Raw genomic sequence first — 22,680 nt, 5'->3', positions numbered from 1 at the left:
TGGCGTTTGTGTCATGGTTTTATTAATTTTTACTATACATTTATATTTTATAGAGATATTTTGAACAACAAACCTCACCAAAACCAAACATCGACACCCGACACCTAACCCGAACCTACGCAAATGCACTCACTCATACATATTACACCTATACATCCGGGGGGTGCCTGATCTCTAATGTTGCGTCTCAACTTCAAAGCAAATTGTCTCAAATTTATGATGGAAGATTTTGCCAAGTGACATTATGTGATGGATTCAATCACTGATGAACGCACGCTGTAAAATAATATCATCTGTATTACTTAAATGTCCATTCAAATTGTATGAACGGCTTCATAACCTCCGTACCCAGAGGGGATGAGAATAAAAAATAAAATATGAGAAAGAGACGCTCATATTTACTCTTTTATTTTTGCATTTTTTTCCAGCAAATATGCCTTGTGGTTACTCCACATCTGTTGGATCCCAGGACACATGTCTCCCTTCATGCAACTTGTTTATAGCCACCATGTCTTCCTCTTCCAGCTGGAATCCAAACACCTGAAAGAGCATGAAAATCAGGAAATAAAAGGGTAGGTGGTTAAAAAAGTAAAAATGATCAGACGGTTCAGATGGTTGTGAAAGTAAAAGTTGCAAAAGTAAGAGATTTTTTATTTTTTTTATTTTTTTTTAAACTCACCTGACAGTTTTCAACCACACGTTCCCTTTTGGTTGACTTTGGTATTGTAATGGCTCCATTCTGCGAGGAATATAGGAAAATCTATAACACTGATGACAGAAATCTTTTTTGATGAAAATTATTTTTTAAATGTTAATACTAATATTTTTTCTGTGTGCACGTATATTCTGTACAACTATATAGAACTTTAAAATCAAAACCTGACACCGGATATGAAACATTAATCTAACGCTGTCATAATTTGTGGTTCCAGTGGATTTATTTGTATCACCTGAACACTCCAGCGGATGCAGATCTGTGCAGGTGTACGTCCATACTTCTGTGCCACCTGGAAAATGGTGGGGTTGCTCAAGGCCTGACCCTTGGCCAGAGGGCAGTAACCCTGAAATGTGATGCCCTCTCGACGGCAGTACTCGATCAGCTCATTAGGCTGCTGGAACGGATGATACTCCACCTGATGATGGGTATTATTAGTTTGTGTAACAATGCTTATAACACTGTCAGGTATGTTATTTAAGCAAAGGCCACGCCTTTTTCCCCCCTACTGGGCTTCTGACTTACTTGGTTAACATGTGGCACTACAGTGCAGTCCTGCTTTAATTGTTCCAGGTGGTGAATCATAAAGTTGCTAACCCCGATGGAACGACACAACCCTGCAGGTACAAAGACAAAGACAAAAGGAGGGAAGGAAAGTGTCACTGACCTAGTAATTGACCTAGATGACCGTAGTATCCCAATTAAATGAATACAGATATTTGCACCAACCCTGGTGAATGGATCAACTGATGCAAATTCTAATTTAAACACGCTCCTCCCTCTAAAGGGCTTCCAACTGATTAACCCCTTTGAAAAACACTCTGATGCTGTCTGAGAGACACAGACCAGGACGACTGGCCTGGCCAGTATGCAAAGATCTATACCAAAGAGTTTGGCCAATAGCGTAACGTACCTAACTATTTATGTTTTTATTTCAGTGTACGTTTTACCCTCTTCATAAAGCTCCTCTAAGGCTCTCCATGACTCGGCTCTTAGTTCTCTGTTAGAGCGACCAGGTTGCATCGAAGCTGGCCAGTGTAACATGTAGAGGTCTGAAAAGGACAGATGATGATTTCATCAGAGGGGGAGGCAATGACGAGACAAATCAAACAGACTATAGTCACAAAATAACAGTCGAGTTCATCAAAAAAAAAAAAAGTCCCTTGAAATTGTACAGGAGGGGAATGCTTTCTTTCTGTTCATACCAAGATACTCCACCTTCATCCGAGAGCAGGATTCCCGAAAGGCCGCTTTGGCAGTTTCATATCCATAGTCCAATGGCCAGAGTTTATTGGTGAGTCGCAGGTTACTTCGGGGGACACCACTTTCTCTGATAGCCTCAGCCAGCTGCACCTCAAAGCCATTATACTTTGATGTGTCGATGAGGCGAATGCCACAGTCACGCAGTGCATACAGAACAGTATCTTGGGAGAATCCTCCAATTTGCGATGTGCCTCAGAGACAGGAAACAGACAAGATTGTTTGGCTTTTTACAACCTACTGTGGGAGGGATATCCACAGAGATGTCACTGGAAAAACACGTCTGATACAAAATACAAATGATTCCATGGAAACTGTGAAGTTTGGCTCCCCAAATTTAAGGGAAAAACAAGGCAGTCGTTTTCCCCAGTTTTCTTTTAGAACATTTGGTGGTACATTTTTCTTTTAAAAGTATCTCTGTCAAACAGTATTCACTTTCCATGGAATGGCCTGTGTGCTTCTGGCTGCATTTCAGTTTACAGCTTTGTATTATACCCATAATGTTACACGTTTGAAAATATTACAAAATGATTCTTACCTATTCCAAGTATTGGCATTTGGACCCCGTTTGAAAGTTCTACCGTGGGACAATTCCAAGCTTGTGCAGAAGACATAATTTCTTATAGGACTGTTGCAATGTGACCGAACTGACAGCAAATCCAAAACCTGCAATACCAGCTCTACATAGCTTGTTTTTATTGTAAAGCTCATTTGCCTGGAGCCTCTTTCTCACATCTTAAGCCGCACCCACTTCGGGGGGGGGGGGGGGGGGGGGGGGGGGGGGGGGTTCTCTCCTCCAAGAAAACTGTGACAACTCAAGATATTGAACAAACACCTAATTAGAATTTTATTTCAATATAAAAGTTAGATTTTCAGCCAACTGTTACTGAGTTCCAGGAGGAACACTTATTTTCCCACATTCTGTTTTACTCCACATTTGTTGGATCCCAAGTTACGTGTCTTCCATCATGCAGTCTTCCCAATGCGGCCATGTCCCCCTCCTCCAGCTGGAAACCGAACACCTGTGTGTGCAGAGGAAAAGGAGGAGTAGGAAGTAGAAGTGAGGGGTGAAATGAGAAAATGAGAAATTCTAATTAAAAGTAAGTTTGTTTCTGATCACCTCACTGCCTGGACTTCTGAAAGAGATGTAGATTTGCTTACTGCCACTAATTTTCATAAACAAATTTAAATGAATACTCTAATACCTACATATACATCACATTACACAATGTGACATTTCGCCTTCATAAGATCAAACTGATTCGCATGATTTCTACAGAACAAGACAACTGGCTTTAGACTTAACTAGCACATAGGAGACGTTTGTTGTCAAGGAAGGAAGGCAGTAAGGAAGTAGCTTTGTTAAATGCAAAAAATTAAAATTAAAATTCCTCTTGTCGTCTGCCTCTGAACCCAGACTAGGCCCTCTTTTAGCAATTCGATTAAATGTGAAACAAGCTTTTTATGTGAATGCTAACCTTTTACATTTAATGTAATGTCTGCTTCCTTTTTCCATCGCAACATAACAAATCTCTCTCAATATTTATAAATTTGGAGCACTTAAAAGATTTTCTGATATTTGAAAAAAAACAAATGCAATGGACTTTTAACTCACTTGACAGTTTTCTTGTATCCTCTTCCTTTTGATGGATTTCGGTATTGTGACGACTCCATTCTGAAGAAAGATAACAATAGAATGCTGAAGGGCATTGACAGGCGCATATTGTAATGGACAGAGAATATCTGAAAAGAGTGACAACCTGAATACTCCAGCGGATGCAGATCTGAGCAGGTGTGCGTCTGTGCTTTTCTGCTATCCGGAGGACAGTGGGATCGCTGAGGACTTGACCCTTGGCCAGTGGACTGTACCCTTCAAACACAATCCCTTCCTGACGACAGTACTCCATCAGGTGATTGGGCTGCTGGAAAGGATGGTACTCCACCTGGTGGGTCATGTCATGTATACCACACAGGAGAGTTGTGAATCTTCTCTGAAAGGAGAACATCACTGACATTCATTCATCCCTTATCACGTTGGTGAAGACATTTCCTGTTCTATTATTTGATCACTCATTTTGATGTTGTCTAAATTGCATTCTAAAAGATTAGGGTACAGTATGAAGGCTACTGGGGCAGGGAGGGAGGCTAATCCATAGATTGTTTTTTTTAAGATGTATGATGCGTCCCCGCTTCCTCCCCCTGTACAAAAATGAAACGGTGCTGTGTTGTGATCAAGGAGTAGAGCCGCGGGATCACGCTCCTGCGGATACAAGCGCTCGAGCTATCCCGAGTCGGTTTTAGCAGTCGACCATGACATTTTACTCTGTATTTATGGCATCAAATAACTAATTCCAACCAAATTCACCAGAAAAATGAACACTAACACTCCAAACTGAGGGAAAACACCTTTGGAAAAAAGTAATTTGACGTATAGAAGCTATGACCCATGTCCCAGCTGTTAAAAAATGTTTTATGACCTACACTGCAGCCAACCACCAGGGGGGGTGGTCGAGATGATTTGGCTTTAGCTTTGCGAGCTGTCATGTCGTCCATCTTTATGCAAAGTCTCTGAAATAATCTCACAATACGATACGTTTCACAAGAGAAATCTGGGCTTTAGATTTAGAAAACCCTTCATTCAGCAAAAAATAGAAAAATACAAAAGGACAAAACCTTCCTCCTTTTCTGACATTCATCATATTGAAGACTTTTCTGAAGAACAAAAAAAAAGCCTCACCTGGTTAATATGTGGCATCTGACTACAGTCTTCCTTTAGCTGCTCCAGGTGGTGAACCATAAAGTTGCTCACTCCGATCGCACGGCACACCCCTAGGACAGAGACAGAGCTATGAACCCCCACTCTTTTACTTCTCTGTCCCAGTAACACTTGCTATAGCCACGTTTTACTTTCCAACTACGGTCTGTCATCTCCCTTGTTCTGCACCTTCTTTGTAAAGTTCTTCCAGAGCTCTCCAGGTCTCAGCTCTCGTCTCCCTGTTAGAGCGTCCAGGTTTCAATGACTCTGGCCAGTGCATCAGGTACAGATCTGAAAATATGCACAGATCATTTAGTGAGAGACTTTAAGGAAAGAGGAGACAACAGGAGACAGAAATACAATTGTTCATTCCTCAGCATACAACGCTGAGACACTATCATAATAAACTGAGCTGACCAAACAGCGGTTTATGTTACGTTTCTGTTTCACAATTCTTAACCAATCACAGCCCATACCAAAACATTCCACCCCCATCCGTGAGCAGGAGTCAAGGCAGGCCTTCTTTGCAGCTTTGTATCCGTAGTCCTCTGGCCACAGTTTATTGGTGAGCCACAGATCACTTCTTGCCAGCCCACTTTCTCGAATAGCTTTACCCAGTCTCTCCTCGCAGCCATAGTGTTTTGCTGTGTCGATGTGGCGAACGCCACACTCAGTGAGTGCATACACAATAGCATCATGGGAGTATCCGCCATCATGAGATGTGCCTGGCAGAGAGAGACATTATCAGACAAAGTGTACCAACCTTCTTCCTTTCCCCTTTTCTTTCTTTGGCAGGATTGGCATTTTCAGAAACAGTTTCGGCAAAGTATTGTTTGACTATCAAAATTATTGGACAGTTTTTTCTGAATATTATTAACACGTGTGTAATACTCCACAATTTAGACAAGAAAGTCAGAAACGTGCTCGCAATCAAACACACCTAATCCAAACATTGGGATCTGCAAACCATTGGAAAGTGGGACTGTTGGACAGCTCAGCACTGGTGCCAACGCCATGTTCCTCTTATTTCACAGTGATGAGCAACCTGAAGTACAAAAGTGCCATAAATTTGGGAAGATATTCACAGATTCAGAATTCCACGACAAATTAATGAAAAGCAAGGGTTAAAATACAAGCGGAGCCTCCTTCCAGTCAGACTTAAGTACACAATGAGCAGCAGCTCCTCTTGGTTAGACTACAGCCTTTTTTGGGGTAAATAAAATATTTATTTTCAATTTATTTTTGAAAATTCTAATTTGGAATAGTATGTAACAATATTCTTGTAGTCTAGTTTGACCAAAATCCCTTCAAACATAGCTGGTCTCCTCTTGGTGAGACTACAACTCTTAACTAGGGGGAACGTTTTGGATGGAGTTTTGGATTAAATAAAGGAAAAATTATTGGTCATTATATTTTTTTCATTAGAAATAATAATAGATTTGGGGGGGGGCTGATGAGTTAATTAAAGATGGATTCTGTGTGTGAAAAGCCTAAAATAATATTCAGCTTTAAAAAAACAAATATACCATGTTCTTACATGGTTTCAATCATAAAGACATTCTAGATGGTTTCGAATAATTATCAACAGTCTCCTGGTTTTTAACGTGCATGTTGGGGGGGGGGGGGGGGGGGGGGGGGGGGGAGTTATTAATTATTATTGCTCATGCAAATTCTCTAAAATTTTAAAAGTTGCAGAAAACCAAGAGGAGAACTACCTTGTACAGGAGAAAAGTTGTTGGCTGTTGATGCAAATCACATGCTACAGTACGCTTTGCAACTTGCCTGCAACTGGCATGCTTCACAAGACAATTACTATACCAAGTTTCTCGTACTAGTCTCGTACGTTCTAGGACTAAACTAGTTCAGTTGTTCAGATGTTGACGTTTTTATGAACGACTGTTTTCGCCTCTTACCTGCTACTTTCCTCGGAGGTTAGCGTGTCTGGACACAGCGGAGATGAGCCTCCATCGGAAAATCCAAACGACGTTACAGTCTGTGCGGTCAAGCGTTCGAGCCAACCGGACAAAGATGGTGTAACGTCTCTGCGCATGCTCAAACAAATGAAAACCAACGCACGCTAATGTACTGGAAATGTACTGGGAATGCAGACTCAAGCCATGTTTTTTTTAAGCATATTGGCAATTTTTTGGTTTTTGTTATTTACTACAGTTGTTAATTTTGTAGCCGTGACCACAACTCATGCTATGTTACGGCTAATGCTAGCATGCGACCGCTCTTTCCCTTCACGCTCTCTGGTCGGAGTCAACATGGCGACCATGTAAAGTGAAGTGAGCGGGTCGTTTCCGGTGTCAACAACATGAGGTGAGTTCCAACTTCTAGCCACAACACATCTGCGGTTCTAACTTATGGAAACAAACGCCGATCCCAGCGTGTGCTGTGTGGCTGCTGCAACTACTAACTGTAACTGTATCGCGAGGAAGCTCGGTAAACACGAAGTGTGGCGTGAGTCGATTGGTTAAACAAGGATGTTTTTTTTCTCATTATATAATGAGGCCGTTTATGTGCAAGCTAACGTTTATTGGATTTGTTTGCAGAACAAATATAGTACGTGATTGAAAGTGATCAGGGATACTGGACCCCTCAATGAAAACTATTGTCCCAGAATCAATGTTTTTTTTCTTCTTAAGTTAAGGAAAAGGGGGAGGGGGCTCTCAGGGCACCAGACTTTCCTCTTTGACTTATTTCCCAATAGGCCCAGTGTGTCGAGTAATCCTCATGTGGACATGCAGTCCTCAGTCTGATCCAAAGAAGGTGTTTCCAAAAAATGAGAAGACACGCGTGTGTGTTTCATGTGATGTGTTGAGCACAGCCAGTTCAAATGTTTGGGGAGATCACAAGTGATGGGATGTGCTGCATGTGTCCCTCTGTGTCGCAGGGTCCCCCGATGCTGCATGGGGCTCCGGCGAGCCCATCTGGTTTGGCCCATCTTTCTGATCCTCCTGGTGGGTGCAGCCCTGACAGCCCTGCTGCCCCCGGCAGAGGACCAGCGAGGCCTCGACGTCCTGGGAGTGCTTCGCCGGGCGACGTCACAGAAGGAGAGTCCCGCGCTGAGCCACCGCGGCGACGGCACGCAGGGCGAGCACAAGTTCACCGTCATCATTCAAACGTACAATCGCACAGACATTCTGTTCCAACTGCTTAACCATTACCAGGCAGTGCCTCATCTTCAGCGGATTATCATAGTCTGGAACAACATTGGGGAGCAGACACCCCTAAAGTTATGGAACTCCTTGGGGCCTCATCCAGTCCCTTTGGTCTTCAAGGAGCAGACTGGCAATCTGATGCGCAATAGACTACAGGCGTTCCCTGAGATTGACACTGATGGTCGGTTCATCTGACAGCTTGCGTAATGCATGTGATTTGAGTTATTCCAAGATATTTATACAGACTTATATGTTTTGCCTCTTTTCTTGCCCGATCTTCAGCTGTGTTAATGCTGGATGACGACACTCAGGTCAGCGTCCCCGACATCAGTTTTGCTTTCTCCGTCTGGAAGGTAAAAATTTTCATGAGACTGATTAACATTCTGAACCTTTCCTACTTGTAACTACACCTTACACATATTTTATATTTGGCTCCACAGCAATTTCCAGACCAGATTGTTGGTTTTGTGCCCCGAAAACATGTCTCCACACCAGGAGGGGTGTTCAGTTATGGCAGCTTTGAACTGCAGGATCCAGAAACGGCTGGAGGCGATAAGTGAGTTGAGCTCGCCATTTGTCATTAGCTTGCAAAGCTCCTCATGCACTGCATCATACAGTGTACTAACATGTTTTGTGTCAGGCCACTTAATGTACTTTCATCTCAATCCACTCAACGCAGATACTCCATGGTGTTGATCGGCGCTGCCTTTTTCCACCACCGCTACCTGCAGCTCTTCCAGGACCAACCTCAAGCAGTACATGCACTGGTGGACGATACGCAGAACTGTGATGATATTGCCATGAACTTTGTCGTAGCACAGTATCTGAGGAAGCACTCGAAGTCGGTGGGCCGAAACGACAAACCCTCTGGGGTCTTCGTTAAACCCGTGGACCTGCGCAACCTGGAAAAAGATGCCAACAGTGGGTACCGGGGTATGTGGCACCGTCCTGAACACTTTCTCCAGAGGTCCTACTGTCTGAACAGGCTGACACAGATTTATGGCTTCATGCCACTTTGCTTCTCCAACCTGATGGTCTCCCAGTTTGGGTTCCCCAGCTACGCTAACCACAAGAGTAGAGGCTGAGGAAGTGCCACATTGCCGACTGTTCTGGATTAAAAGAAGACAAACCCAAGTAGAAATCTGGTAAGTCTGACTAGTTAATACTGTCACTAGTCTGATCTGAGGAGTTGTGCTGATGTTTCTCATGTTCACGTGATCTGTACCTGGAAGACCGATTTGATCACATTTACCTCGTGGTATGTTCATGATTTAAGGCCTTGGATATTATAGAATATTTTTGCTTGTCTGTTTGGAATTTTTCCAAAAGTGTTTTGCGTTTTCTTTCATGACACTGGGCAGTTTCACCACGGCATCAGCAGGACAGCGATGGACTTTCCTCCTGTGACCAGTGCAAAGACTGCTAAAGGATTTTCTACACATGGCTCGGTGTCACAACGTGTCCATATTTGAAAAGGTAATCTGTATTATTGGCGAAGTTGCATTTCCTTCAGTACTTGCACTGGATTGTTGTGCAGACGATTGATATACACCGGTTGTTGGTCTTGGTTTGCCTCGTTTGTTTACTGAACTGATCTTTTAGATTTTAATAGTTGCATGGAATGTGTCATTTTTCCATTGAGTTTGTGTACAGTCCCTACAAACTTACAATAAATGATAAAAAATAAATGAAAATACATTCTTAGGTAAATTTAGGCCCAAAAAATCCTTCCCCAACAAAGTTTGTGTCTGTGATATATCAGTATGTACAGCGCTTTGGATGCATGGGTATTTTTCTTTTTTTTATTATATATGTGCACACTGTCAAACGTTGACTGTGTTATGTTAGTCAAATAAATAAAGCCAACACTATTTCTCCAAACAGATTTTGTGAATGAATTCATAATTGTGATAGCAGTAATTTAATTGTTAAATCTGGAAACACAAAATGAACTCAGGAGTTGTCTGCGCTGTAGTTTCAGGGCTTCCAAGCAAAGGGACTGATGTACTGATGCATTTTGTTTCTGTCAATAACAGTATGAATACTTGACAGCTTTTATTTAAAGCATATTTTCCATTTTTTCTTCCGTTACATTGCACTGAAATATGTATCTTCGACCAAAGCAATGAATTAAATGGGAAGATGATTGGGAAATTGACAAGTCTAGGATGGACTATCAAGTCACTAAAGACCGAGTTCTCCCTTTTTCAATCCCTACCGTCAGAACTTCTGGCTAACTCAAGGCAACACATAGATTTTTCTCACTATTGTGTAAAATAAGTTAAATATTGTGACTAATATGACTGATATTGACAAATCTCTCATTTCATGATATAAATATATAAATACCTATGGTTTTTGAAAATCCAATTTTAAAAGCAACATAAGGCCAACCCAGAGGAATGTATATTTCATTTAATTCAACAACTGATTTCATCCTTGGATTGGATCTGCACAAGAAAAAAACCCTGATATGGCAGTTGAAGTTTTAACATCTTTAGATTATTAAGAGGTAGGAGAGCGATGACACCTTCATTTTGGAGCTTGAAGGAGTTATTTGTGTGGCAGCATGATGTTTCATTCCATGTGGCAAACATCTGGGGTGCGACACCAGGTGTGAAGTCTGACCCGTTTTTTAAAAATCGCCTCCCATTAAATCAGCTTGTGTGCTTTACCTGGATGAAAAACTATATTACGTGATAAACAATAAAAGCCAAATCCATCACAGTGGATAAAAGTATTCTGAAGGAAACTGTGGCCTCCAGGTTTATTTTGTTAAATAAAGGAGTCCGGGGGACATTGCAGTCTTTTATTGTGGTCTTGGTCCTCCACCACCACCGACCCCAGGCCCACCCCCCGGCCTGGATCCACCAGCACCTGGAGAACGCATGTCATGCCACATCTTTACAAGTGGCTCCCTCTTTCTCCAGATGAGTTTGTATCCGTATGCCACATACCATCTGTAGGATAAGATAAATGGAGACACTTAATGACAGCAGAGTGAGGCACTTCTACCAAACCACATTCATGTTGTGTAAAACAACAACAAGAGTAACTAGCATTATTACAACGCAGTTATATGTAATTCCCTCAACACGATTCTGAGATCCTGCGTTCACAAGAATGGGGAAGGATGGGACAACCCGAAAACTTAAAGCCTCCAGCCATAGCTGCTTCAACAAGGCCATTTAGGTATCTATATAGTAACTGATCAATTTAGGAACAGTGTCAAATAATTTTATGACAAATACATCTTATTGAAGCGCAGCTCAAACTTTCAAAAGCACATTACAACAGTCCAGCATATTTGCTGGAGAAACTTAAGACAAATAGGGCTTGACCATGAAAACAGTAGTTTGACAAAATAATCATAGCTTCAAGTCTAATTAATATTTTTTTCAGGAGCTTTCAGCTTCATTGACAGTTACTGTATTACCTGACCAATGAGTATTGAGCCGTCAGCAATGGGATGTTTAAAAGTTAGTAAAAAAAAGGCCATTTGTCAAACTACTCATTTATTTTGACTAAAGGCTGACAATAAGACAAAAGGACACTTCAACATTAAACACTGATCCTGTTGAATTTCGAGCTACAGAACATCCTTTTGAAATAATTTGTTGTTTTTGAATCTTCCTTATTTAAAAAAAATATACAAAATAAAAAAAACATAACTAGATGTTATTTTTGCCAGTGGAAATGAATGAACATTGGGACACTCACACTCCAAAGAGGGCTCCGCCCAGGTGAGCTGCGTGGTCTAAGAACCGCCATCCCAGGAAAAGCCCTGCTGCATCAAAGGCCATGAGCGCTTTCAGAGCCTTGAAACAGACCATTGACAGGAAGCAGAAGTTATATACAATTTACTGAGGTCCCATCAACAACAACAACGATATCTCGACCTCACATTCACTCATTCTCACATTGGAAATCACTTTGTTCACGCGCAGACTTAAATCTCTTGCCTGCTTCAGAAACACATCACTGAAATGTCAGCACCTTGTTGAATGTATTTACCAAAAACTGCTTTCAGGTTACAATTAAGAGGTGAATCAAGAGGGAATGTTTTTTTTAAACCCATCACATGCAAAGCCATGAGTGCACATACACACACTTAGATACACAAACTGTGCCTTTCTTACATTTCCTGCCGTGAAAGTCACCATGGGGAGGAAGATTATGCCTAGTTTGGCCTCCGGCACCTTTGCACAGACTGCGGCCACGACCGCCATGACAGCACCTGACTAATGGATCAGACAAGACGAGGGATCAATGCACTTGAATTATTGTATCGCTGTCGGGTTAAGCTGTATGAAGATTTTAGCAAATATCTTACTGCTCCTAATGATGGATAGAGACGCCCAGAGGCTGTTTTACACATGTAGCTGACCATAGTGGATATCACACCTGGAAAAAACAACAACACACACAATAAGAGTTAGGATATAGAGTCACCGGTGATTCAATACCGGATTGAGATCTGATTAAATGTAATCAACTCACCGGCAGACAGGTAGACGGCAAGAAACTGCTCTCTCCCCAAGAGAGAGACGATTCCTGAGGAAAACGTCCACAGGACATACATGTTGGCCACCATGTGGATAAAGGAGTAGTGGCTGAAGGACGACAGGACCATGGGAAGGCACCGCGTTTCTGGTGGAGGAGATGGAAATGGATGCAAACAATGAACGTGAACTTGGAACATGATTATTTATTTAACTTTTTTTGGTGTTTTATATGGTAGACGAGGCACACTCACTGGAGGCCGGGTTGGACGTGAAGTACTTAATCATGCTTCTTTGCATTGAGGGCATCCGCCACAAACACAGGACAACGGCATTCACCGCAATAATACCTGGCAAACATTGACAAGGAAATCTCCTATGAAGAAATATGTTGACGTTGGAATTGAAATCTAAAACGCAGGAACAAAATGAGTGTGTTTGCTCAATTCTTCTACCTGTGACGGTCTTCTGTCCCTCTGTGAGGCTGCTCCAGACGTCGTCCACCATCGACATGAGCAGGATGAGCTGTCGCTGGACGCCTGAGAGCTGGTTCCACCAGTCATGCCAGTGTGCCGTGTCCTGGGAGCCCTGGTGGTGTGCGAAAGGAAAGCTGAAGCACCGGAGGCCGTTACGCTGGTGACGTGCTGTAGGAACGACAGCCTCACCTGTAAGAGCTTTTCTGAGTCCTTTTCGTCTTTTGCAGTTTGGACTCTTGACTTCAGCGTCTCATATTGCAGAATGGCAGCCGCACCAAAGGAGCAACCTGTAAACTGGCATGGAGTCAGGCCACATCCACGGCCATCACACCGTCCTAAGCCCACATTAAGGCACGCATCTATTTTCCTTGTTTCAATTTAAAAATGAGAACAAAAGAAAATAAATAATCCTGGTCAAACAAAAATGGGAGGACCTACCCCTACTGTGAACATCAGCGGTCTGAAGAGGTTCAGCCTGCGGACTTTGGGAGGAGGCGGGGGCCCCGGGGTGCCAGCTTCATGGGGCGAAGGGGTTGTTTCTTGGCTGACATTGCCTTTCTTTGTATCCGGCCTTTTGGCTTCGCGACGAAAACCACACCTCTGTTGGTTGTAGAAACTGAGTCTGACAAACAAACAAAAAACAAACATTTGCAGACACAGGAAGAAGAATTTGAACTGAATTCACAGATCGACAGCTTTGGTAAACACAGAAAAAGGAACACCCTTATGATATAAAGCAAAGCAATATAACAGCCATAACTGTGAGGCTTGGTATGATCCTATTTTCTTGAGGCGTTGACTCACCTCGATGATCATTTTGAAGGATTGTAACGGTTTATTTTCTTTCTTTATCGTGTAGTTTATGAAGTTTACGAAAAGCAGCAAAATCTCATAATTGAGCAGCTGGAACCAATCGACGAATCGATTTTTTCAGTGTGTAAGGTGTTGCATTATGATATAGTGGTGTTATTGTTACTGCGACCAAACCATTTGGTTTTTGCTAATTATCTAATCGTATCTCAGCCCCATAATTGAATGTATTTGACTTCGTCCTTGACTCCATCATACTCCTTTTATATTTGGCCTTGACTCAGTCTCGCGAGGTTTTTGCCTTTTCGAGGTGAACAGTGGAAAAGGAAAAGCGGAAACCGCGGATGAAGCGGTCGGTTGTCCTCTGCCCCGTGATCTCATACAATGACAGTGGGAGCAGTTAGGTAATCACACACTGCTGCACGACACACACGCTCACACACACACACACACACACACACACACACTCTCACACACACATCCGTCAGTGTTGCTGCTTGTTTGTGACCTGAGCAGCTTCGTGTCCGCTCACCTGGAGCTCCGCGGCGCGGTGTTGTGGGACCCGACCAACTCTGTTTTGATCCATTTCATCGCGCATCCCCTCCACGCCATGTTGGTGTGACAACCTCCTGTCTAAGCCCCGCCCACAGACGGACTGGTGCTAAAGACGAGTTCAGGGACTCGTCTAAAAGCTCCGACTTTCTGGCCTCCAGCCGGGAGCTCTTCGTGTTTTCTGTAATGTTCAGAAAAGACGACAGCGTATTAGTTAAAGTCACGTAAAACTAAAATGGCGAGCAATATAATTTGTCATTTGGCCTAAATATCGTTGAATTTATTTTCCAAAATTCAGACTCATAGTTATATATAAATGTATAAGATATGCATACTCTCGTGTAGGCCTACATATACATGCAGAGGTGTATGCTTTTTATAAAGATATAAAGAAACCGATTACAATTTATACATTTTTTTCTATTTCAGCATTCTTTGCCACCAGATGTTCTTGTACACTTATGTATGTAGATTATAAATAGATCTGTGATGTTGTTAATTTGTTGTTGGGGGCGTGCGCAACAAGGATAGAAACTATTGACTCAAATTCCTAGCTTGGTTAAATATGCTCAAATTAGATTTTATTTCTGACATGAGAAATTAAGGGCCAAAGGTTCACTTCACTTCCCTCTAGTGGCAAATTAAACATATACAGCTGAGACGGTGGTGGAAAGAAACGACATCTACTCAAGTGATGAATGTAAGTAGAATTTTGATATACTTCTCTCAATTATTCTTTCATTGTTTAGACTGTCAGGATTACTGCGACAATTGAGTGCAGAGACATCCTAATGTTAGTTATAAGTAAAACTTGCTGAAAAAGGGGCGACCATTATATAACATCAAAGTGTATAAAGGAGTTAAAATTAATAATTGATGAAATGGTGTCATTGATAAAAGCAATCCAATAACACAATGTTATATTAACTTTGTACTTTTAAATGCAGGACATTGTCTTGTGCAAGTGTTTTCACCCTGGGACCATTTTTGTTTGGTTACTTTTACGAAAGTAAAGAATCCAAATCCCACCATTGCAGATCAATTTCCAAAAATAAGAGAAAGAAAATAATAAATGAATGCAAAAAGTCCAAGTCAAGAGCAGAATAGGAAGACGGAGAAGATGAGAGCACTGTGAAACAACATATGTTGATGTATGATACATTCTAAAGAATTATAATCCCTTTCTCATTACTAAAACACTTGGTAGGCACTCCAAACTTTTACATTTTTTTTTAAAAACAAGTGAGAAAGTGGTGGAGGCCGGTATTGCTGAGCAGTATTAATGGCCCTGGGTGTTACTATTGGCATCTGGACAAGTTCCACAAACATTTCAGAATCCTGCCAGTGACTCCACAAATAGGCGAAGCATTTAGAATTTACCATGAGAGGCTGCACTGCAGTGTCTGCAGAGTGAACAGGGCTCTGCTCCAACGCAATATGTGGCTCCCTGGGCTACTGTAGCTGTGGACAGTATTGAGCTGTGAGATGGTGTTATAGAGCGGGAACAAAGTAAAAAAAGTGTAATGGTAGCTGCATAGGTGATTAATAATAACTGAAGCAGACAATAGTGCATCCCACAGGGAGATTATAATACAATCTCACTTCTGCAAGGAAATTAGTCATCAGAAAAAGAGGGGGGGGGGGGGGGGCAAAGAAACAGTGTACAAATGAAGGAGAGCAATATGCCTTTGTCACTGTAGGGTCCCAAGGACACACTGCCAAGTTAGATGATATCCTATGGGTGCAGGTCTGGGGCAGAGGAGGACAGGGAGGGATGACAGTGATAGGAGTGAGCTCAGGACAGAGTGGGTTGGGGAGGCCAAAGAATGAGGGAGGAGAGAAGGTAGGAAGAGAAAAGGGCGAGAATCATAAATATTTGAGTGGCAGGAGGAGTTAACGCAGGTAAAAGCTGTGATTTGGATAATTAAATTCCCCCCCCCCCCCCCCCCCCCCCCCCCACACACACACACACACAGACTCTGTCGGAATCCGTAGAGGACTTAAGGTTCCTTTCTGATCAATGCAGTGCATTTTTATCCCAGCAGAGGTGTCCTCTTTCAGGTCCTCTCATCGATTCGCAGTGGAAACGACGCCAACAGTTTTCGCCTGTGTCGGCAAAAGGGGTATATGCAGAGCCTCGGTCATGTGACAGGAAGTGTGATACCAGAACTCAGAACAACTTGTCATTTGATTTAGGCCCACCATATATTTTTACTGCAACTATGCAAAGTCAGAATGCAAAACAAAAGCAAGTCTGACATTCAAATTGTGTCCCTGTACTGGGATTTGAATCCACAGGCAGACGCGTGACACTGGACGTCATTTGGCCTTGAGGCTTCTATTTCAACCCAAAGGCCAGAAACATCTAATACCAGCAGCACGTTCTTTTTATACCATGAGAGGAAACTCTAGCTGCTAGCATGGCGTCCCATCAGAGTGCTGACGGGAAGCTTTCTGAGACCCTGATCAATGGACCAGTCAGATAATACCACACTTGTTTTTTGTTTGTTTTTTGTTTGTTGTTGTTTTTTTAGACTTGGGGGTCAGTGTGTGATTGTGGTAATCAGCAGGCAGAAGCTGATTTATACATTCATGAAGTGGAAACTGACTGGGATTTCAGATAAGTAATAATATCCTGTTTTTCACTGAAAATACCAGAGGATATTGCACAACAAGACAGCTTCAACCCCTAACTACTCTAATCGAACAAGTGTATTAAAAAGGCACTTACCTAGATTTTTTTTTTCTTGTTTTTTTCTGGGGGTTTAAAATACTAATTTCAGAATTAGGCTCTAATGAATACATGTGAAACACACTGGACCTTTGTGTTCCTCAAGAGCTTTGTTGCACAGGGCTGTCTCACTCGAATGCAGTCTTTGTATTGTACAGAACACAAATCAGAATCCTAACGCAGTATAATCAAATAACAGGCACAATAACGAGTCAGATGCCCAGGACACGACTATTGATCAGCCTTTCACTCATTTAATATTGATGACCCTCAAAAAAAATATCATCTGCCTTTGCCATCACTGTGCAACATGGTGCAGTATACGGTCGGCAGGTGGGTGAGGATGGAGCTGAGCACTGTAGGTTTGGAAGTGGTACATTATTTATTGTCAGTTTTGCAGGAAATGGTTAAAATGTTAACGATGACGGTCAAAAGTGCAACACTGGCACAGTCAGTCACCGACGTAGCGGCCTTACTGGGACATGTGCTCAAGTATTGAGAAAGTTTTGTAGATCCTGTGTATTCTGCTAAGTGTGTGTGTGTGTGTGTGTGTGTGTGTGTGTGAGAGAATGCAGACATAATTAGTGTTGACTTTACTCTTTTATTCAACAAAGAAAATCTGATTATTTATTTTTTATATATTCAGATTTTATATACTACATATTTTATGGTGAATTTTGTTGTGGACATGAAAGATCGGGAAAATCTGAAATAAACGCAGCATTCTGGTCTGTATGAATTAATCAAGTGTCAAGAATATGCAAATGCTTTGTAAAACAATAATCAAGAGGTGATGACTCAAAGAATTGTAAAAAAAAAAAAAATAGAAAGTTCAGTAAACTTTGAATAGAAAAATAACAGATTTTAATCACAAAATAGACCAAATAGAATAGCTCTGCAGACACAGTCATCAGTGTGAACTGGAGGTACTTCCAATTGTAAAAGGAAACACAAATCGCTTCTGTTTAGCTTCACTGTTTCAGCACAACAGTGGAAGAACAGCTCCTGACAAGACGCATCAGGACACATTGAACACCCTGCATCCGCTCACCCCTGCAAAACACACACACACACACACACACACACACACACACACACTATCCCCCTCCCTCTTTACCTGAGTCGTCAGTCCACCTTGTACTCAGAAACTCTTGCCGTCGTCCAGGGGTGTAAGCAGCAGCTCACCGGAGTGTCTGTCCCTCGCTCTTCAGGAGGCGGGTCCCAGAGGGACTACCACTTGAGACAGGCATCTCTCCTCTCCGCCGTCGTCTCCCTCCGGGCCGTCCCAGCTGAAGAAGCGAGCGCGCTCCCCACACACCAGGAGCCCACATCGCCAGGATCGTCAACTTCTGCGCCGCCAGGGGACATGGGTGATAAAAACGCCGGTGAGTAATCTTCCGCGTGCATGTGACTCGCACGAATTAGTTGTGAACTAGTTGGGGGGTTTTTTTTGGGGGGGGGGGACGACATACACCGTAGCATGATGCTATAATACAATGTGCATTCTTTCAACACACACTGCGGAACACGGGCAGCCCTCTAACTTTGTTGCTGCATTAACTGCATGCAGCCGAGGAGGGATGCGCCTCCATAGCGTGAGGATGGAAGTTGAGCCGGATGGTGCTGATGATACTGTGTGTTCGAACGTAACCAACCACAGAGCAGCACATGCTTCAGTGCTGCAGCGCGATGCTGCTGCTGCTGCTGCTGTATCCCACCCCTCACAGGTCACCTACCGCCTCCAGTAGTTTGCACATGTGTTATAAAAAAAAACAAAAAAACATGTGCATTTCATGAGAAAGACAATTTGTGTGAATATCTGGCCTTGCACTATTTCCACCCCCAGTGGCGCATGGTAAACGCCTTACCCTCGAATCCCTGCCGGAGGTTTTCCTTCACTCCATCAGTGCTGTCAGCTGATTTGGACAAAAAAAAAAAAAAAAACTGCTGGCTCTCCATTTCTTTTTCGGTTAGATAAATGTATTCTGCTGTTCCCCCGATGTGGCCTCAACGCTCAGCATCAGGCGTGTTGTTGACAAAGCTTTTCAAGACTGCCAGTAAGGGGCTACAGAGGCTGTTCTTCAAAGCTATAGAATAGAGAGTCTTGTGGCTATTGCAAAGCAAAAAAAAAAAAATTGTAACTCACTCAAAAAATGACAGCCTTTTGCAGGGCATGTTAAAGATGCATGGGCCTAAAGCACAAGATAAGCACATTCCCCACTTGAAGTATATTTGGATAAGGGACAGGGTGCCTTTGTTGAAGTAGGGTAACCTTTCTCTCTCGGCGACACCCTGTCCTGCTTCACTGAGAGTTTACAGCGACGCAAAATACAAAAGTCACGGGGTTCACGGTACATGTCAAGGTAACTGGGCGGGAGGCTTCTGTCTTCTGCCCAGTATACATTTCACCTTCACCCTCTCTAAGCTACAAACCTGACTCTCACCGCTATTAAACCCACATTGGCATCTGCAGAGTTATGGCCTCATTGATTAATACCACACAAGGGAAACAGATATTCACTATTACCAATATGAAAGGCTTTGTGTGCCACAGTCACGCATATTGTATTGTTTTAGTAGTTCCCATCACAGCACATTTGTTTTGCGTCCTCATTCAGGAGAGGCGGCGAACAGTATCTTCACGACTCACGTCATCTTTTCTTTCATCTCTACTCAATGGAACATTTATTTATGCCACATGTGCACTTATACTGTGGGGACATTGCAATGTCGACGGCTCAGATCAGTTGTACCAGTCATATCAGACATATCAATACAATAAAAAGCCAGCACGAGCTTGACACAGTATTCATTTGTTATTTGTGACGTATCTTCTTTTTGAACCAATAGATTGCACAGTCCCTGCTGTCCTGCATTGATGCTGACTCAGTGTTTGTGTCTATGGCTCTTGTCTGGTGACAGCGAACCATATTTATGAGATATTCATTTCCTGTTTTATTCATGGTCGTCTTATTTATTCATGGTCGTCTTATGGTCTAAGTTTAAGTTTTTAAGTTTAAGTTATTTTTAAAGTGATTCATTGATAGAAAATAGATGATATAGTTTGTGTGTTGTTGTTGTTGTTTTGGTATCTTGTCTGCTGTGACGTGTTGGACTTGTGTTATTCTGGAGTTATGGGATATTCCAGCACACAATGTACCGTGAGAAGGAGTAATGTGGGTTAACACGGGCCCAGTCGCTGAATTTTGCTCTGGATCCTAATCCGACCATTAGAGACAGTATACAGTGTGCACTGTTCTCTCATCTGTTTGTGTTTGTGTTTCCCGTGGACCAAGTGTCTCCTTGATGACGAAAGAAAGTCTCTCGGCAAACAAGTTCTCGCGAGTGCTACTGCCGATCCATTTTTCACATGACTCTTCCCCCTCTCACTCTCCTTCTCTGTTAAATCCCCCCTTTCTCTGCTATGCACACGGCAGCAATCTTAACCCCTCACTTCTTATCCCCCTACATATTTGCAGTCTTGAATGTTACATGATTTTCACAAAAAAAAATCCTCTTTCCCCATTATTTGTCTTTCTGTCTTTCTCTCACTCTCTCTTGAACAATATGTTGAGAGCAGCAATCTCGGCATTTTGGAATTCACTTGAAGCTTTGGATTGGTTGTTAGATTGCCGTTCTAGATGTTACTACAAACCTGTCAAAAGCATGAAACACATTACTAGTGATATCCACACACATGACATTACATGCAGTGATATGTAGCCATCTCTTATTGGGTCAGAGGACTACACAGCAGGCCCACTAAACACAACAAATAGAAATTAAAAATCTGGTTGTGTCTCTTATCGGTGTCAAGTATCTTGTTGTTGTTGTACTCACATTAAGAGATGTGAACCTCAAGTTTACACACTTGACATTTTGCACGAGATTGTTGGCAGCTTCACTTAATGCAACCATTAACAGTTTTGCCGCCCGACACAGGCCTTGCTTTTGCTTTGCAGAATATGAGAATGCTTTCTGGCATTTCAGCAAATTACCGTCGGTATTGACTCACTGCTGCTGTATATTTGACTCCCTTTATACTGTTGCAAAGGTCAACTTCTTCTCTGCATATGGCTGCTATGATGCTATGTTGCCAAAAAATGTAATAGATAATGTTGACAAAGTTTTTGTCAAATATGTTGGTATTTAATATGATAAGTTGTCTACCATTTCAAAACTACAATTCAAAATTTTTTTTGTACCTCATTTCACATTATTGCTTACACTTGTCAAATCAATGAAGTTTGGAGTGAGGAATGTGAAATATGGCAAATGAGCTGAAACATGTGGTGAGCAATATAATACTTTTAGTACTGTAAACCAGCGAGAAGATTTTTTTTCCATATTTTGGAAATATGCCTAACTCTGCCTTTTAACCTTTATTGAAGCTATAATCCACTAAAATGAGTGAAATTTCAGATTTGATATGTCATCTTAATTACATCTTTCTTTCCGTAAAATATATACTACATACTTCCATGTAATTGTATTAGACGGAAGAGGATTTGCAGATAGGAAGGTAGGTAGGTAGATAGATAGGTAGGTAGATAGATAGATAGAAAATTTGACATTTTCATAAAATAAATACAAAACATTTCTAAATGACACGTTTCAACTTCAGCTGCCTTCAAAACTGATATCATCTTACAAGGTGAACGTTTTGACCTCACTTCTGTTGACTTATACAAACTATGGGAAGGTGAAGTGAAAGCTGGATTGTCAAGCATCTTTCCACAGGGTCACCACAGACAGATCTGAGTTCATTCAAATACAGATGGAACACCTTCTTTTTCTTTTTCTCGGTAAAGTAATGACACAGGGCCGTGAATAGAGATGGGACGAGCTGGTGTCACATGGAGTCTGATGAGGGAGTTACAAAACTGATCTGTCAGTGTTTCTCTTGAAGATTTAGCTCTATGAGTTCATAGCAATTAAGTATGAGGCACTTTAGCTACATTTTTAATATCTGGTAATGGGAACAGAGAGAATAGTCTTTTATATCTTACTGAAAATCGGAACTGTACAGTTATGCCCCATAAATATCATTTACTCTTTTAAAATGCTGAAGTCTGGAGCTCGATGCTTCCAAGTTCATCACGCTATCCCGGTACTGGGAAGAAATTATTTATTTATTTATTCATTTTAATTTTCTGTACATCTCATTTTTTTATTTTCTCGCACCAAACACTATGTCATTTTAGACAGTTTATCCCCCCCCCTTTTGTTGTTGTTGTTGTTGATATTGTGGCAATTATTCACATAGGTGGGACCTGATAAGATTGTGTACAATATCGTGGCACATGATCAGTGCTTTATTGATCTTGGTTATCATCTCATTTGAAATGAGGCAAATATACATTAGCATTTTTTCACATCTACCACTGACCAATATGTTTCTGTCTCCCTCTGATTGCGTAAAACATACTGATAATACAAATTTACATATAACCAAAAATGAGCATAAATACCGTAGCGTGAAGTTATTTGTCAGGCACTGCGTTCAGGTTAAAACCTTCCCAGCACTTTGATGAGTGTTATAGAGTTAATCAATGTCGACATTGAGATAAAAATGCAGTGTGATTTGTGTCTGTGTCTCCTAAATATTTGCTTATTAGATTTTATGGCATTTTGTCCCTTTAGCCCTCGTTACGTCTCCTTTCCTTCTTCTACTCTCGGTGCACGGTGGCTTGTCCTGCATCGTGGCTCTGCAGT

General features: G+C 41.9%; 5 protein-coding genes across 10 annotated transcripts in view; 2 read left to right on the top strand and 3 right to left on the bottom strand.

The window, feature by feature from the left end:
• On the bottom strand, positions 1-2,742 carry LOC118311033 (glyoxal reductase-like). The gene is made up of 8 exons (XM_047332079.1): positions 2,514-2,742; positions 1,921-2,169; positions 1,666-1,767; positions 1,241-1,332; positions 951-1,133; positions 680-739; positions 441-540; positions 1-403 (listed from the first exon to the last, which is right to left on the bottom strand). The coding sequence occupies exons 1-7, from the start codon at positions 2,587-2,589 to the stop codon at positions 445-447; spliced, it is 858 nt and encodes a 285-aa protein (XP_047188035.1). The 5' UTR covers positions 2,590-2,742; the 3' UTR covers positions 1-403; positions 441-444.
• A 56-nt stretch (positions 2,743-2,798) lies between these two features.
• Positions 2,799-6,794, bottom strand: zgc:110366 (uncharacterized protein LOC550476 homolog). Of its 3 annotated transcripts, none has more exons than XM_035634514.2 (8): positions 6,644-6,794; positions 5,671-5,775; positions 5,207-5,455; positions 4,920-5,021; positions 4,713-4,804; positions 3,736-3,966; positions 3,591-3,650; positions 2,799-2,997 (listed from the first exon to the last, which is right to left on the bottom strand). In XM_035634514.2, exons 2-8 carry the CDS (start codon positions 5,744-5,746, stop codon positions 2,902-2,904), a joined length of 906 nt encoding a protein of 301 aa, XP_035490407.2. In that variant the 5' UTR covers positions 5,747-5,775; positions 6,644-6,794; the 3' UTR covers positions 2,799-2,901. The 3 variants fall into 3 exon arrangements, with proteins under 3 accessions (XP_035490407.2, XP_035490409.2, XP_035490408.2); XM_035634516.2 differs by having other exon boundaries at positions 3,736-3,918; positions 6,644-6,789; XM_035634515.2 differs by lacking the exon at positions 6,644-6,794 and adding an exon at positions 6,446-6,583.
• Positions 6,795-6,900: 106 nt separating this feature from the next.
• Positions 6,901-9,779, top strand: extl2 (exostosin-like glycosyltransferase 2). 4 transcript variants are annotated; one of them, XM_035634513.2, is made up of 7 exons: positions 6,901-7,052; positions 7,627-8,075; positions 8,177-8,247; positions 8,335-8,450; positions 8,574-8,827; positions 8,938-9,039; positions 9,256-9,779. In XM_035634513.2, exons 1-6 carry the CDS (start codon positions 7,048-7,050, stop codon positions 8,958-8,960), a joined length of 918 nt encoding a protein of 305 aa, XP_035490406.1. In that variant the 5' UTR covers positions 6,901-7,047; the 3' UTR covers positions 8,961-9,039; positions 9,256-9,779. The 4 variants fall into 4 exon arrangements, with proteins under 4 accessions (XP_035490406.1, XP_035490402.1, XP_035490403.1 ...); XM_035634509.2 differs by having other exon boundaries at positions 6,902-7,052; positions 8,574-9,039; XM_035634510.2 differs by lacking the exon at positions 6,901-7,052 and adding an exon at positions 7,053-7,175 and having other exon boundaries at positions 8,574-9,039.
• Positions 9,780-10,626: 847 nt separating this feature from the next.
• Positions 10,627-14,357, bottom strand: parla (presenilin associated, rhomboid-like a). The gene is made up of 10 exons (XM_035634504.2): positions 14,215-14,357; positions 13,311-13,494; positions 13,062-13,166; positions 12,852-12,984; positions 12,651-12,746; positions 12,395-12,544; positions 12,228-12,298; positions 12,034-12,135; positions 11,615-11,712; positions 10,627-10,854 (listed from the first exon to the last, which is right to left on the bottom strand). The coding sequence occupies exons 1-10, from the start codon at positions 14,292-14,294 to the stop codon at positions 10,704-10,706; spliced, it is 1,170 nt and encodes a 389-aa protein (XP_035490397.1). The 5' UTR covers positions 14,295-14,357; the 3' UTR covers positions 10,627-10,703.
• Positions 14,358-18,210: 3,853 nt separating this feature from the next.
• fgf12a (fibroblast growth factor 12a) overlaps positions 18,211-22,680 on the top strand; it is a 29,061-nt gene continuing 24,591 nt past the window's right edge. Inside the window, exon 1 of the mRNA XM_035634525.2 lies at positions 18,211-18,350. Coding sequence (XP_035490418.1) covers positions 18,332-18,350 — 19 coding nt within the window. The 5' untranslated portion in view covers positions 18,211-18,331. The remainder of the gene's footprint in view (positions 18,351-22,680) is intronic.

This window comes from Scophthalmus maximus, chromosome 5, assembly GCF_022379125.1.
Source record: "Scophthalmus maximus strain ysfricsl-2021 chromosome 5, ASM2237912v1, whole genome shotgun sequence".
Classification (NCBI taxonomy): domain Eukaryota; kingdom Metazoa; phylum Chordata; class Actinopteri; order Pleuronectiformes; family Scophthalmidae; genus Scophthalmus; species Scophthalmus maximus.
This window is presented reverse-complemented; position numbering and strand designations above follow the sequence as displayed.